At 37.9% G+C, this 15,424-nt stretch overlaps 2 protein-coding genes across 8 annotated transcripts in view; one reads left to right on the top strand and one right to left on the bottom strand.

Moving 5' to 3' along the window:
- LOC113076351 (breast cancer anti-estrogen resistance protein 3-like) overlaps window positions 1-5,311 on the top strand; it is a 74,193-nt gene extending 68,882 nt beyond the window's left edge. For 4 of the 5 annotated variants that reach the window (XM_026248992.1, XM_026248993.1, XM_026248994.1 and 1 more), the window contains 7 exons: window positions 409-509; window positions 982-1,682; window positions 2,801-2,916; window positions 3,124-3,295; window positions 3,427-3,538; window positions 3,619-3,825; window positions 4,481-4,656. In XM_026248992.1, coding sequence (XP_026104777.1) covers window positions 409-509; window positions 982-1,682; window positions 2,801-2,916; window positions 3,124-3,295; window positions 3,427-3,538; window positions 3,619-3,825; window positions 4,481-4,656 — 1,585 coding nt within the window. Of the gene's footprint in view, window positions 1-408; window positions 510-981; window positions 1,683-2,800; window positions 2,917-3,123; window positions 3,296-3,426; window positions 3,539-3,618; window positions 3,826-4,480 lie in introns of all 5 variants that reach the window. The other variant, XM_026248991.1, reaches the window with a different exon arrangement.
- A 785-nt stretch (window positions 5,312-6,096) lies between these two features.
- The window catches only part of LOC113076350 (formin-binding protein 1-like), a 47,732-nt gene continuing 38,404 nt past the window's right edge, over window positions 6,097-15,424 (bottom strand). Inside the window, exons 9-16 of one of the 3 annotated variants that reach the window (XM_026248988.1) lie at window positions 12,900-13,103; window positions 12,297-12,449; window positions 10,753-10,862; window positions 10,288-10,420; window positions 9,916-10,010; window positions 9,143-9,285; window positions 8,352-8,510; window positions 6,097-7,546 (exon numbers count right to left, since the gene is read on the bottom strand). In XM_026248988.1, coding sequence (XP_026104773.1) covers window positions 7,539-7,546; window positions 8,352-8,510; window positions 9,143-9,285; window positions 9,916-10,010; window positions 10,288-10,420; window positions 10,753-10,862; window positions 12,297-12,449; window positions 12,900-13,103 — 1,005 coding nt within the window. In that variant the 3' untranslated portion in view covers window positions 6,097-7,538. Of the gene's footprint in view, window positions 7,547-7,633; window positions 8,511-9,142; window positions 9,286-9,915; window positions 10,011-10,287; window positions 10,421-10,752; window positions 10,863-12,296; window positions 12,450-12,899; window positions 13,104-15,424 lie in introns of those variants that run through there. The other 2 variants (XM_026248987.1, XM_026248989.1) reach the window with 2 other exon arrangements.

Here is a 15,424-nt window from a genome sequence, read left to right as displayed (position 1 = left end):
GCAAAGTGCTCCTAGTGACGTACATAGAGATGGGGAAAAGATTTGAAATCTATTATGACTCGTTTCAGCGATTCAGAGTAGATTCCTTACTTTAGAAGCCAATAACTTTATAAATCGTGTCCTTTTTGGTTTAATTATTTGCACATTGTTGGACAGCTACACTGATGGACAGCTACATCATACACTGTAGTACAGGTAATTTTTGATTTCCCATCTGTGTGGCTCTTTAATAATTGTGCAGGTTGCCTAACATTAATTTAGAGACTGCACTGAATTTATACTTTTCAAAATGCATGCCATGCAGCAGGAACATTGAAATGAACACAGTTAAAAGTGGTGGAAACTTCATGTCATAGCCCAAAAGACTTTTAGAGAACAATCTAATTGGCCTGTTTTTCTCCTTCACAGCAACAAGGATAAGTGTGGGAGTCAACCAGCATGTCTAAACCACGTTCAGGAGAGGAGACGGCCACTGAAGACCCATCAGTCGGAGAGCTTTCTGCCTATCGGTGAGTGCCTGTCAGCTCTCATCTTCACTGATACGCCATCACACCTCCAGCTCTTCAGTGAGTATTAGTCTGACAGACCTGAAAACCAGTCATCTTTCTTTGTGCCAAAGAGAAAGTCAAGCTAATGTTATCGCCTTTGAAATTCACTTTGGGTTAATGAGCGTTAAATATGTGAAATGAGACGTGGGATTGAAATGCAAAATAAAATGTTTTGTTGAAGAGGCTCTGTGGAGAAGAATAAAAGTGGGGCTGGAGATAATTTATGCCTGTGTCAGTGGAATAAATATGGTTTATGCAAAAAATGCAGCTCTGCTGTCCATTTCTGAAACCAGAGTGCTGAATCTGCTTTACCATGCAGAATGTCAAAAGAAAACTTTGCAGCTTTGAGTTTAACTTCCTTTTTGCCATGTCCATTCACATCATACTGTCTACTTTAGTCAATAAATAGCTGATATCATGCATATGCTTTCAGGCTGTAGGCCCCAGGCTCAGGTTCAACATATGCAGCACCAGCCGTTCCCCAAATCACCAGTTTTCCGCACAGGAAGCGAGCCAGTTCTGAGCCCCACAGTGCAACGCAGAATGGCCTTTGACAGCCAGCCTGGTGCAGCCATTCGTGGATCTGACAGCCAGCTGTGTCCCAAACCGCCCCCTAAACCCAGCAAGGTTCCCTCTATGAGAATCTCCTGCACCCCAGGCTTGAAGACCCTCTCCCCAACTGCCCCCCCAGTAAAGCCTCATAAACATCAACCTTCATCCCAGCAACAGCAGCAATCGGGCAGTCCAGAACTAAGCTACTGTGAACTGAGTCCATACAACCCTGCCGACTGGGAAAAGATGAATAGCTCACAGGCTAACAGCTATGTGGAGAGGCTAAAGACTGAGGAGGAGTTAAGGACATTGATGCCCTACCATAATGACATTGATGCCCTAAATAACGACAGTGAGGAAGACTACGAGGAGAACGTGGGTAAAGAACAGGATTGCAAGAAAGGTTTCCAAAGACCCGTGTTTGAAACTGAAACCGCGTTCAAACCTGGTGACATCAACTTCCGGCTTCTACCACTGGAAAACAAGCCACTGGAGATGACAGTCCTGAAGAAAGCCAAAGAGCTTCTCGTCAGTCAGGATCCAAAGACCATCGCCAAACACATCCTGAAAGCGGACTGTCAGGTAATAATAATTATGTGCCTTTGAAGTCAACATACATTAAAAATTTGTTATATTGATATTGATTCATCAACATTAATGCATTAGGTATTATGAACGAACATTGAAAAACAATTTGAAACTGCATTTATTAATGTAGGTTCATGTTAATTTATAAATACGCCATTACTAATTGTTAATTTTTTTTTATTGCTGATACATTAATATAAATCTAAACAACTTTAAATGCTAAAAAAAGAGAGTTATATATGTAGAAATTAACTGTATATTTAAATGCAATAGTTCATGAGACATAAAGGACTAACTAAACTGGACCTTCCAAATAGCTAATTAGGATTTGTTTATGGAAGCTACTGTTAATTTTGATCAGTTAATGTATCCTCACCGAATAACAGTATGAATTTCAAAAAACAAAAAATTATATATATATATATATATATATATATATATATATATATATATATATATATATATAATATTATATTATATATGCGCACATTACAAAAGCTAATATATATATGGAAACCCTAAAATAGTATTTTATTTAACAGTTTATCCATCACAGATTATTTATCGGATAGCTTTCAAACTGGGTACATAAAATAAGGATGTAAAAGAAAATAAAAGTAAAACTGAGCATTCAACAACAAAGGAGCAAATCAAGACAGATGAAAGCAGAATTGTGGACAGCCATCCACACCCACTTACTGAATACAGTCATGACCAAAAGGTCTGCAATTACAGTCTCATCGTGTGCGTCAGCCTGTTCTTCAGGTTGTAGTTTTGTTCTTTTAGCGAAGCAGATGAATACAACACAGTTGTGCCACACTGCAGGGGCTGAATGTAGATGAATCCAATTAAAAATGACCCAAAAAGCCTCTTATGCACATGACTGTCCACTTCTTCAAACGTCTTCCTGCTTCTGAAAGTGGCTTCAAATAGTGTGTCTGTGTATATGGGAATTTAATTTTAAGCTGGCTCATAATGTCACTCACAGGACCAATATTATGGACAAAAACAGTCAACCCCCCACAACCCAAATTTAGCTTAGCTTCTGTGCAATACTTTTCAATTCTGTATGATAATTCGTTTGATGCGAATGCTGTGCGTTCATGCTACAGGTTGCCAGGATATTAAATGTTTCAGAGGAGGTGAAAGGTCAAATGGGTGTGACCTCTGGGCTGGAGCTGGTGACCCTTCCTCATGGGAGACAGCTGCGGCAGGACCTCATGGAACGGTAAACTGATGCTGTCAACACATGATCTATTAAGCAGATTTCTGATGACTCATAAGGGTGGACAGCTCTTTCAGAGAATATTAGTGCTTATATATGTTAAACAGTCTAAACAGAGGTTTTGTAGTAACATTCACAGACAGTAATTTGCAAAATCAAGAGTCATGTAGGCCACACATTTAACATGCATGGCTGGTTCTTTTTAAACAGGCATAACACTATGGCGATTGGAGTTGCTGTGGATATCCTGGGGTGTACAGGAAGTCTGGAGGAGAGAGCAGCCACCCTAAACCGGATCATTCTGGTCGCTCTGGAGCTGAAAGACTCCATGGGAGATCTTTATGCCTTTTCTTTCATAATGAAAGCACTGGACATGCCTCAGGTACCCAACAGCTCCTTCTAGCTGCCCCTTTCACTTGACTTGAGCTAGAGACTTTTTTTGTCCCTCTCAGTGTGTGGTCAACAAGTGTAGGAAACATGCTTTAATCCGTGGGAATTTTGTTGTATAAACAGATTACCAGACTGGATCATACGTGGACTAGTTTGCGAAGAAAATATACACAGTCGGCCATTATTTATGAGAAGTCTTTGAAACCGTTCTACAAAGGACTCTATGATGGGAGTGGTGAGTTTCTGACAGTAAAACATCTTTCAAATGCCCTTCATAGGTCACCTTCAGTTAAGTTCTTGTTCTTGTCTTTCCAGCTGAAATCCCACTGAGCAATGCTAGTGTTCCTCTGCTAATGCCGCTGCTCACCTTGTTGGAGAGGCCTGCGGTCGCCTTTGAGGGAATGGACACCTGGGAGAACAACGACCAAGGCTGTGAAATCATGTTCCGGCACTTGGAAGGAGCTCGTGCTGTTGCACGCAACGCAGACACATACACCTGCAACGCACAGCGGATCCTCCAAGGTAAGACAAGGACATTACAACAGTCATTTCAGGTGTAACATGATGCTTTAACTTGAGGGAACTGGTAAGCCAAACACATTTATGTGATAGCAAGTTCATATGCCACTGGATTTGCAATAAAGCTGTTCAGGTCGTAGTCGTAAAATCCAGTTAAAAGGCCTGGTTACCAAAACAAGCACAGAGCAAGACCAATGCAGTCTGATTCACAAACATTAGACTCTAATGAGCCGGTTCAAAATAATCACTCAAAAAGACTCTCTAACAGTCAGAGAAATCATTTAGAGCAGTTAATAAATTAACATGATTCACTTCCTGAAAGAGTTATCACTTCAATCATGTCTGACTCTCAATGAAGCCACTACTACAGTGATATATACTTAAGGTTTGGGAGACTTAAATCAGTGCAATTTCCAACTAGTTCTTTTAAAACAATTACATTTTAGGAAGGAAGGAAGTTACATTTTACAATTGGCTATCTTTAACAGTGAACAATGCTTAGCATTTATAAACTGAGGTTAATCTCTATATATACTATATAATATTTAAAATATTCTCATTTAACATTCGCTAAAGTATGAACATCTGTTACGTTAATGACAATAAATCTAAAGTTACCAAAAAACATTCTTTAAATGATATTTGACTGTCTTTCCAGGATTCCAACCTAATGATGACTTGTTGGAGATCTTGAGGACTGATTTCCAGTTGCGTCTGCTGTGGGGCAGCAGGGGGGCAGCTGTGGACCAGACAGAGCGACACGACAAATTCAAACTCATCCTTACAGCCCTGTCCAGAAAACTAGAGCCTCCAGTCAAACACACAGAACTATAAACCAGACACTTTTTGTAGACTCTCTGAACTTCTCTGTGGAGTCGGGTCAAAGGTCATCTGCATCTGAAACAGGACGTTCTCTAACAGAATGTGAGCTTTAAAAGATCACATGCAGATTACAAGTTGGAAGCCATTTATGAGCACAAATGGAACATGCACCTTCCAGAGGTGTGCTGTGCTCCACACTTATGAAATGGGCAGGTACCAGTTTTCCCTTCAAGAAAAGATGGAAGGGTACATAGAATATATCTAATGGCCAATATATCATCCACCCAAAGAAATACAGATACTGCTGGAGGCAGAGAGAACACTTCATGAGAGGTGTATTGATGTGCTCAATCATTTGACACGTAACGTGATGGATAAGAGAGGACTGAGATGATGGACACCACCTTCAGGACAAATTTGCAGCTCTATGAAGGAACATGATGTAATTATATTTGTATACTTAGAAATATCATGAAGTTCATTGGTCAAAGCAGTGTTGACAGGTTTAAAAATACCACATGGAAAAGATGTACATAATCATCACTATAGTGTACGCATGTAAAGGCTAGTTTGTGTAATATATTGTATTAAGTGTTATTAATCTGTAAATAGTCACTTATAAATGAATAATTCTGAAAATATTGAATAAATATCTTATAAAAGTTAATTGTTACACATTTTTTCTCATATGTGTAATATATACTGTATAAGGATCTGTAAGACTTTTTTTTTAATTCAGCAAGTATTCATTAAATTGATTAATAGTAGTATAACTGATTTTTTTTTTCGAATTAAAGATTTGTATTTCAAAGCTGCAGTCGGTAACTTTTGACGCTCTAGCAGTTAATAAACAGAACTGCTTGCGTCTTGTGGAAGAACATTATAGCCGGAGCTACTTCTCTGTTTATGTCTATGAAGAATCACAAAGGTACTGGGATACTCCGCCGCGGTACCCCCGAAGCAATCTAAAATCTTTGTAAAAAATCTTTTTAAACTTTTTACAAGTTACCTACTGCAGCTTTGAATAAATGCTGTTCTTTCTATTAATGTATCACAATTTCCGCAAAAATGATTACGCAAAAAAGAAATGTTTGAGCACCAAATAAAAATATTAGAATGATTCCTGAAGGATCATGTGACACTGACGACTGTAGTAATGATGCTGAAAATTCAGCTTTGCCATTACAGGAATTGATACAATTTTAAAATATATTAAAATAAAAAACAATATTCTATATTGTAATTATATTTCACAAGTGTAACGTTTTTCTTGCATTTTGATCAAATAAATGCAACCTGGGTGAGCCTAAAACATTAGATATAAAAAATGTACAAACTTTTGAATAGTAATGCATTATTGACAAAACTATTATCTACAACAACACATGATGCACTGCATATACATTATTCGCAAGTTAGAAACCTTGGCTGCTGAAAAAAAAAAAAAAGAAATCAAAAATTGATTTAATTCATTCTATGCAGTAGGAATATAAAATACATCAATCTTAACAGAGTGAAGGACTCCAAAAATTGAAAGTCAGGATGAACGAGACAGACATAGGTATTTATTTCTCGGTTGCTCTTGCTCCAAACCAATCCCCAGTATATAGTGGTCAATGCTATCTTACTGTACAACACATTCACACAAAAGGAAGCATTCACATCAGATATCATTCACTCCCTAATATTCCAATTCAAATGCAACAGGGTAAAAAAGTGCATTGGTTAAGACCAGGGTCCTATTGAAAATAGGGTTCAGACAGGAAGAAAAACGGGTTACAAAGCGATTACGGCACGGTTTTTAAAGTAAAGCCTGAAAGTCACTCTCTCGGTAAAAAAAAAAAAAAAAAAAAAAAATCACGATAAAAACATTCATTCTGAAATAAAGATGTTAATACATACAGTTTAATAATAGAAACTAACTAGGTAGGTACATATGTGTATATGCATCCATATGCATACACAGTTTAATATGTAAGAATCACATTCACAAATACACGCACTTGAGATCAGATTCTGGAGACATGTGGTCCCTTGTTAGGGGAGGCAGTGAGCATGTTCTTTTAGCAGATGTGACATCAGGAGCTGAACGAGAAATGGAGAGACCACCGCAGAGAGCTGGCAGCCCAAGAACAAGCAGTTTTTTGGGCACTGAGAGTTAGATAAACCCTTACAGGACTTTAGATGAAGGCTGGTGTCCAGAGGTCCTTGCTGGCGTCTCTCTGCTCATTTTATATGGTGTTGGGTCCCCCTGCTGGTCAAATGCAGAACTGCATCAGGCTCCTTCCAGCCTCCAGACTATGAATAAGAGGGCGGGGCCAGTGGGTGGATGTTGCTGTGGGAACTGTTGCATTGGCTACCAACCCATGCTTCCTCTACTCTGATAGGTCATGCTTTTGAGACTTACATCATGGTTAAAGTGGAATGCATCAATGAGGAAATATAAAAGTCGAAAGAGAACAGTCAACAGAAACAGACAAAAAAGTGGTTGGGATAATAAGTGGTTAAAATCCTAATAAGGGTTCAACTGATCAAAATGGAATGAGGAATGAAAGGCTGCTGGACCATGCAGGTGCACGTTATGATGATCATGAGATGACGGTACAGACAGACATTCAGCTCAATATGTTAGTGCCAGGCAATGACTATTTTTGGGTTCTCCGTTATTGCTCAAGTGCATCTTTCCCCGTTCTCCCATGCCTTCCCAGCACACCCTGATATTCCCTGGAACGTCTGCTGCAATGGAATGATGTTAATGGTCATGACAAAAACAGCATGCAAACATGCAACCTGCCCCAGCACAATCTTGGTCTTAAATCCGCCCCACCGCCCCACTAACAGACCCACAGCAGTGAGTCCCATCCACCAAAAACCACAGAACCCCACTCATCCAATCAGGAACCTGTAGCCACAGAGAAAAGAGAAGATAGAGTCATTGACAGGTCCACCCACGACAACGATTGATCAGCGACAGAAGAAAAAGACGCTTGTGAGCCAGCCCAACTGAGTGTTGCTCTGCAGTTTCCTTGGATTGTATTTATTATATGCCTTTAATTTCAGGTCACATATGAAAAATTTACTTGCACCACTACATGTTTAAACAGAAGAGTAGCACTCGCAGGAAAAGTTGAAATGAAACCGGTTTGGTGCTACTTATGAGGAACATTTAGCAGCAAGGAAATATGAATAACTGCATGAAAGGTCAGAAGTACATCCTCGTACTGTGATTGGACTGTAAAAACAATGAGGAGATTCTCCAGGAAGAGTGGACTTGAGTTTAAACATGCATAAAACATAAGAGCTGATGATTGAAGTGTGACCGTTTTCTCATTATTATAATGAACAAAATATCTCTCAGACAAACAGATATTTGAAAAGGATCTGATGCATTTTGTTCAGGTTTGCTCCGCTGGTATAAAACCGTTTAAAAACAGTGCATTTAAGAGCTAATTAAAAATGATATTAAAGCGATACAAATCTCTACAATTCTACAGATTGATCTGCCGCAGCAAAGTCACAGTGTAGAGGAAATAGTCACTTTTAGACCGTGTGTGTTTGTCCTTGGGCTCACATGGTGAACAAATGCATATGGCAGTCAGCCGAGCTGCACTTGATGAGTCACGATAAATCTGACACACGCTCCCCCATGTGTGATGTCATGACTAGGAGGTGCTGCCGTGGCTGATGTCATATGTACGTGACCGCACCTTTGCTGTTTTTCTCCAGTGTGATCTCCACATAGGACGTGGGGACGTAGCCCTCCTCTCCCCCTTGTTTCCGAACCCGCGTCCATCCGTCACCTTTATCTTCCTCTATGACGTACAGCACCTCGTTCTCCTTCATTACCAACGTGCCTTCGTTAGAACCTAAGGAACAAACACACATAAATAAACACAGAAACTATGGCATACTGTTGATTAACAGAAAATTATTTCAACTTAAAAAGATTTTTTAGGTGCAAAAGCAGAAATCGTTGTGAGTTATTGTGAGTTATTTAGTAGAAAGTCTGTCCTTGCATTTGATAGTAATTGGTGTGGGTGGAACTGGTTGATAAAAAGTGCTTTTATGGACATTTATAACTGACATTATGCCACAAATGTTTATAACAAAACTCAAATTCTCTTAAAGAGGTCATTAAATTGAGAATAAAATATTCTTGATAGTTACTCATACAAGAGGCTACTCGACAATGAAAACAGAAGTCAAATCTAACTCCCCAGTTTAAAACATGAAAACTTTTCTTTTCCACCCTTCAGAAACCAGGAGAAGAGGTACATCGTTTTCACAGCAGTGGGCATTTATGCAGGAAGTAACAGTTCTTCAAAATTAGCATGTTCCACAAAGAGAAAAAATTTGAATAGAAAATGATCCATTTCTCAAATACTGGACTTTTTTTAGTGCAAAAAACAAGCTAACCTTGAGAAAAGTAAGAACAAAATTAAACTGCATTTCATTACCCCTTTAAACTAGGATCATTTAATGCAAGCTGTTTTTGTACCATCAAAAGAGTAGAGAGCTTTGCAGTGGCCGATGACAGGGAGAGGATCGTCATCGTCAAACTCATCATCAAATTCATGTGGGTCCGGCTGCGGTGGAGACCGATGCTCCTGACTGTGATCATCTGTGTAACTGCCTTCAGGGCTGAAAGGAAGAAGAAAAGCGTCAATGTTTTAAACTGGCTTTTATGTTCAGAGCCAGCTGTGTGACATGTGGAGGCGCAAAGCACTTCGATAAAACTGAAAGGTACAATCGTTTCATAAGACGACCATGCAAAATAATGAGAAGCTATTATTCCATTGACATAACATGCATTTTAGATACACTACTATTCAAAATATGTTTAATGTTTTAAAAAGACATCTTTTATGGTCTTATGCGAAAATACAGTAAAACAGTAATATTGTGAAATATTATTACACATTTTTTTATAAGAGTTTTATAAAAGTTTTATATAGTAATATATTTTTTAATACATTAAATATTTTTATGATAGCAAAGCTGAATTGTCAGCATTATTACTCCAGTCATCAGTGTCACATGATCCTTCAGAAATTATTCTAATATGCTAACATGACTACTTAAATCCCACTGCTCTGCCTTTCTTCTCATTTATATCTACAAAAATATTGCAAAACAGCAAGAACACCAGCAAGAAAGCTCTTCTACGTATGGATAAACAAACAGCACAGGGACTCATAAAAGGAGTATACTAGACATATTATTGGTCTGTTTATCTTCAGAATGCATATAATGTAATCAGGAAATGCAGACCTCTCTCTGCCGTGAGGTGCGTGGTGGTTCACATCTGCACTGGCCCGTCGCTCACTGCGGGATCCGTGCTTTCCTTCAACCTCAGCTAGCCAACTCTGAGTTGGAGAGAGAGTGATGAAGAGTGATAAGGGTCCAAATAATTTGGACTACTAATGAACAGCTGTTAAATATCAAAGGCTTATTATGAGAAACTTAAAGACAAGTTGCATTTTAAGTGATGCAGAAACCGCATTATGTCCATTCCTCCACTAGATGGGGCTGACACACAGAGCCACTCAGCTGTTTTATGTCACATTTATCCAGATGTACATTCTCAGAGGATGTGCTTCCTTATAAGACCACAACAAAAAGCCGATCCTCTGGAAAGGTTACCTCATTTTTATGGATCTCAGAGCGGAGCTTCTCCATGTTGCATATGGTCTCTGAAATCTTAGGCTGGAGACTTCCGGGATCTCCCATCTGAGGATTCTTCTCATAGACATCCTTCATTTTGTTAAGAGCATCTCTGTGATAAAAACGTTATGATGTTAAAATATTATTCTTTATCCATTTAATAGGTCTTAAACAGTTTAAACTTTGAGCATGCGTGGCTGCAAACAGAAAAATAAATACATAAAAAAAAGTAACCAAAACAACAAGAATAATAATTTAATCAAATAAATAATACAGCAATATAAATTAATATTGTTATTTTTATAAGTAAATTCCATTTTTTTCTGCCTATAGAAAATTCAGCCAATATAAATATGTTTTTCTCAGCAATTGTTTTCATGGAAACATTTCTACATAGAGAAATTCTTTTTAAAGAGAGAGAGAGGGACACTCTCCATGGTCTACCTTTGGTCCATTTCTTTCTGCAGCTCTTTATTCAGCTCATCAATCCTATGTTGAAGTTTTTTGCGTCTCTGTTCAGGGGGAAGGTGGCTGAGGTCCTCTAGTGTTGGTGCCTGTACAAATACAGATTATTGGCTGGAGGCACATGGTATAAACAGCCGTTCTTAAGAGAGGTGTCCTTCCTACAGCTTAATGGGCCCATTTGTTTGCATACATTCCAATTTAGCAATTCCACTGAAAGTTTATAAGCATTTAGCCACACTATGAGAAAGACAGGTTTAAACTGTACAACTTGAGGAAGGAGGGGGTTTCATTGCAGTCAAAGCATCCTAGAACTAAACACTCAAACCTCATATCACATCTATACTACAGCAGTCCAAAACACACATCACTTACCAGCTTTAAAGACCACTGAGAGGTTATGGTTACGCCACGCCATTTCAAAAAGAACAAAGACACATTTCTTAAACAGCAGTCGTTCAAATGCATTTTGACTGATGATTCAAGTCAAGTTTACACAGAATGACACCATCTTATCAGGTTTTAGCCTGTAGCTTTAGCTCAGTTCTTATGAGTACCATGGTTAATAATACCACAATAAATACATTTTGGAAGACTGATCAAAAACCTGAATCAGCCTGAAACCTCAACGATCTCATTTTTATTTTCAATATTTGTTTAATCTAGGTTCTAAGGTAGAAGGGAAAAGAAGAACAGGTAATATAGTGGAATTTGGTTTTACAGAAGTAGGCCCCGATGTGGTTTTCAAGTAAGTTAATATGAACTAACAGGAAAAGGTTATTCATTATGACAGTTTGTCAGTGTGTTAGTCAACACCACAATAGATGATTTAAAGAACTAGTTCACTTCCAGAATACAAATTTCCTGATAATTTTCTCACTGATGTTTACGTCTTTCATTATCAAAAAAATTCAAAGGTCTTTGTGGAAAACATTCCACGACTGTTCGTTTAGCTAGTTAAGACCCTTATTCCTTGGCTTGCGAAGTGTGAAGTGTCATAATTTGCTCTGTTGTTTAGAAAAGGTCAGACTGGTACTCTCTGAAGACAATTAAAATGACTTTTCAATGAGAGAAACAAGCAACATCAATCATGTCAATGCAAAAATCCAGCATCTGCCAGAGAGAGTACAGGCAGTACGTGTAACTCATGTAACTAAAATTACTGTCAGTGTGAACACAGGTATATGGAAAAGAGCTACTGTGCTGTATTCTGTAATATGTAAATGTGCATGTGTATAAAAAATAAAGCAATAAACACAAAAAACACCCACCCAACACTCCCTCCACCATACTCTGCAGACTTGCGCAACAATCATACAAGCGTTTAACCCCACAGCTAAAATTAGGGGCACAGTTCTTTGGACCCAGATAAAGTCTTATTCCTTCACTCAAAAACAATTGTGATTCACATTTTCCTCACATGCAGGAATTAGCCAAACCTTGGGTGAGAGAAACCGGCCCAAGCATAAGCACCAACGTCATAATCACTGCAAACCCACACACGCCAGTTTCGGACCGACTCTTACCCCTCTTTTCACAGTTCGGAAGGATGGGATCTTAGATTTTGCATTTTTCATTTCAGATAGATGGTTAGCTATCCGTTCTGTAGAAAATTTAGGAGTCTGGAAATGGCCAGAGGGAAAACTCGGGAGAGAAGGGGGAGGGATGGATGGGGGAATCTGGGACAACAAAGATTTACGGTGAACTACGAAACAAACACAAACAAATGAACATGCAAGACCCATCTAAAATCACTCATCTAGCTAGTTAAATGGCTGAATGAGCAAAATCTAGCTTGTTAAATGCTGCTTAGAAGGAAGTTTTAACTTTCATTACATCATTCAAATTAAGGGTTTTTAAAAACAAGAACTACTTTTAAGGGAAGGAAAAACGTGAAGTCATGTTGTTTAAAAGATATAAAAAGGTCAGGAAGTCTAGGTACTGACAGCATAGGTTTGAAAGCAGAAGTTAATGTTCTACCTAGCCATATAATCCTTTATTGTTCACACGAGCCAAAGCAGAGAGACTGGACATCATGTGGGCTTTTAATTTATCACCTATTCTAAGCAAATGAGCCTTAAAATGGAACAGAAAACAGCTCCGCAATGAAAAGTGTTTATGAAACTCACCTTCGGTTTCTTCCCAAAAAGCCAGAGTTTGTTTTTGGTCCTGCTAACAGCGTGTTTAGGATCCGGTTTGCCTCCTTCCATTTTGGGGGTCCCAATGGTGCCATCTGATCCTGTTCGTTGGATGTTCTGACTGAAGTCCTCAAAGGGGAAATCACCCGGGGGTTCAAACCCCGACTTGAATGACTCCACTACAATCCCAGAATCCTGTGGGGGGAAAACAACACTACGATTAACCTGTATATAGAACCAAGTGCAAGAATCATACGCTACCGTTCAAATGTTTATAGTATGTACTTTGGAGCATATACTTTTATTCAGCAATGATACATTAAAATGATCAAAAGTGATGGGAAAGGCATCTATATTGTTAGAAAAGATTTATATTTCAAATAAATGCTGTTCTTTTAAACTTTCTATTAAAAAATAAGCCTAAAAAAAAATCACAAAATGTTACCACAAACATATTAAGCATTACATCTGTTTTCAACAATGTTAATCAGAAATGTTTTTTGAGACTTGGAACACATTGGTACCACACATTAATATATCTGCACTCTTGAACATCAACACTTAACACAGTTACTCACTGTAACATTACTGTAAGTGTAATGGTGTGTGCACATTCTGAACCAGCAACCTTATGCTTACTAGCCTATACCACTATGTCACACCATCAGTGGCAGTAATATATATGGACATTGCAACAATGCAAATCTTGAGAGAGAAAAAAAAACATTACATGGAAGAATAAAAAGGTATTACATACAACCATTGTTATCTCATATTATGCAAAAGAAGGAACAGTGAGTACTGTAGGGTAAACTGTGAAATGGGGCACAAGGCAGGATGGTTAGCTGGTCTGGGATGACTATGTGTTTGTCCAGGGTGTGGTACCATTACAAAAGAGCTCTGGCTTCATGTCACCCATTTAACAGCATCTATGAGCCTCTCTCAACCTCAGAATTCGAGCAGAGGGCATTAGGAAATCCCAAAACAACATGAGCTCATAAATAAAACAGATTTAGGTCATGATCAGAGCCAATTGGTTTGTTGCTGGGTAGGGCAAAAAAAGAGGAAAAACATTGGTGACATTCTACTATGAGTGTAACCAAAGACAAATAATTTCCGAGTATGAGGATGTGAACTGCTCAGAGTAGAATCTTTGAGCTGCCATCCTGAAATTACAGTAATTTGCCAAAATGTGAATGCAGCAATATTTCTAGCTTAAAGAAAGTGTTGTGCATAAATTAGTTGGTCTTAAATCCTAAATTATTCATGAGACCTGGAAGGGGTATCCTAACTTAGTAAGGAGCTGCTAAATGTTTGTTATGAGCACTGCGATCTTGTCTGAAGGTCCGTTGGGCTATTAACTTAGAATGGGTGTGCTGGGGCCATTAACACTAATGAGGCTGCACACATAGTTGTTCAAAAAAATGGGGATCCTCTTTAAAATATAACTTATGATGGAAAACTGGCAAAAAGAAAATTGGCTGTGTTTAAGAAGTCTTAGACTTTACTAAGTTGAGCTGAAGTCCTACTTTTTGCTAAGAACTTTGACTCCATAATGAAAAAATAATAATTCAAAATTATATATATATATATATATATATATATATATATATATATATATATATATATATATATATATATATATATATATATAATTTGTAACATATTTCGTTGGATTACTCAAGTAATTTAATCTAAATACTTCAGAATACTTTGAGATACTTAAACTTTGTAACACAAAGGAACCTATCAACTTGATGTCTTGATTTTATGCTTTTCGACATCTACCAGCAGTAAGATTTGTGTTTTCTTTGCATTTTCAATTTCAGAACATCAATTTTCCACAGAATTTCTAAGAATTTTTTTTTATGTCATTTAAATCTTCCAATCAATATAAATTACATTTTTTAATACAATGAATGAGATTCTGTGCCGTTTCATGATGCATTCCAAGCTTCAAAACTAATCCAGACGCCAAACACATAATGAAAGTAGCCAAAACAAACTGGGACATGTTTCCAAGTCATACAATAGATTTGTTTAATGAATGGACCAAACTTTAAGTGGAAAAGTGTCGCAAAAGAATCGCGGAGTCAAAATTTAAAGGGCTCGTTTGCCATGGTCGCAAGCAATGTAACAATGCTTTTGGGAAACACACCTCAGGGGTTCGCAAAATGTAAATATCCCTGGTAGTACCCAGGCATTCTTTAGGTTTTGGTAACCCAAAATGAATTTAATAAACGCAACATAAAAATAAAGACATCGGCTAAACCTTACTATGGACAAATCAGCACGTATTTATGCATTTATATAATAATTTTTTACACAATTAGATTTAAGACAAATTATAAATGAAAATGTGTCCTTTTATTATTAGACAAAATGCTGCATATTTCTTTGTGAAACAGAGGGTGACAGAGAAGATGCGCAAATAAACAGTGAAAATGAACGTGGATTTGCGCATCTTCTCAGTTAACAACGGCTCTGTGTAGTAACAGCTGCTCTGTGTGAAATCA

The sequence above is a fragment of the Carassius auratus genome, unplaced genomic scaffold (assembly GCF_003368295.1).
Source record: "Carassius auratus strain Wakin unplaced genomic scaffold, ASM336829v1 scaf_tig00020109, whole genome shotgun sequence".
NCBI classification, from domain to species: Eukaryota; Metazoa; Chordata; class Actinopteri; order Cypriniformes; family Cyprinidae; genus Carassius; species Carassius auratus.
This window is presented reverse-complemented; position numbering and strand designations above follow the sequence as displayed.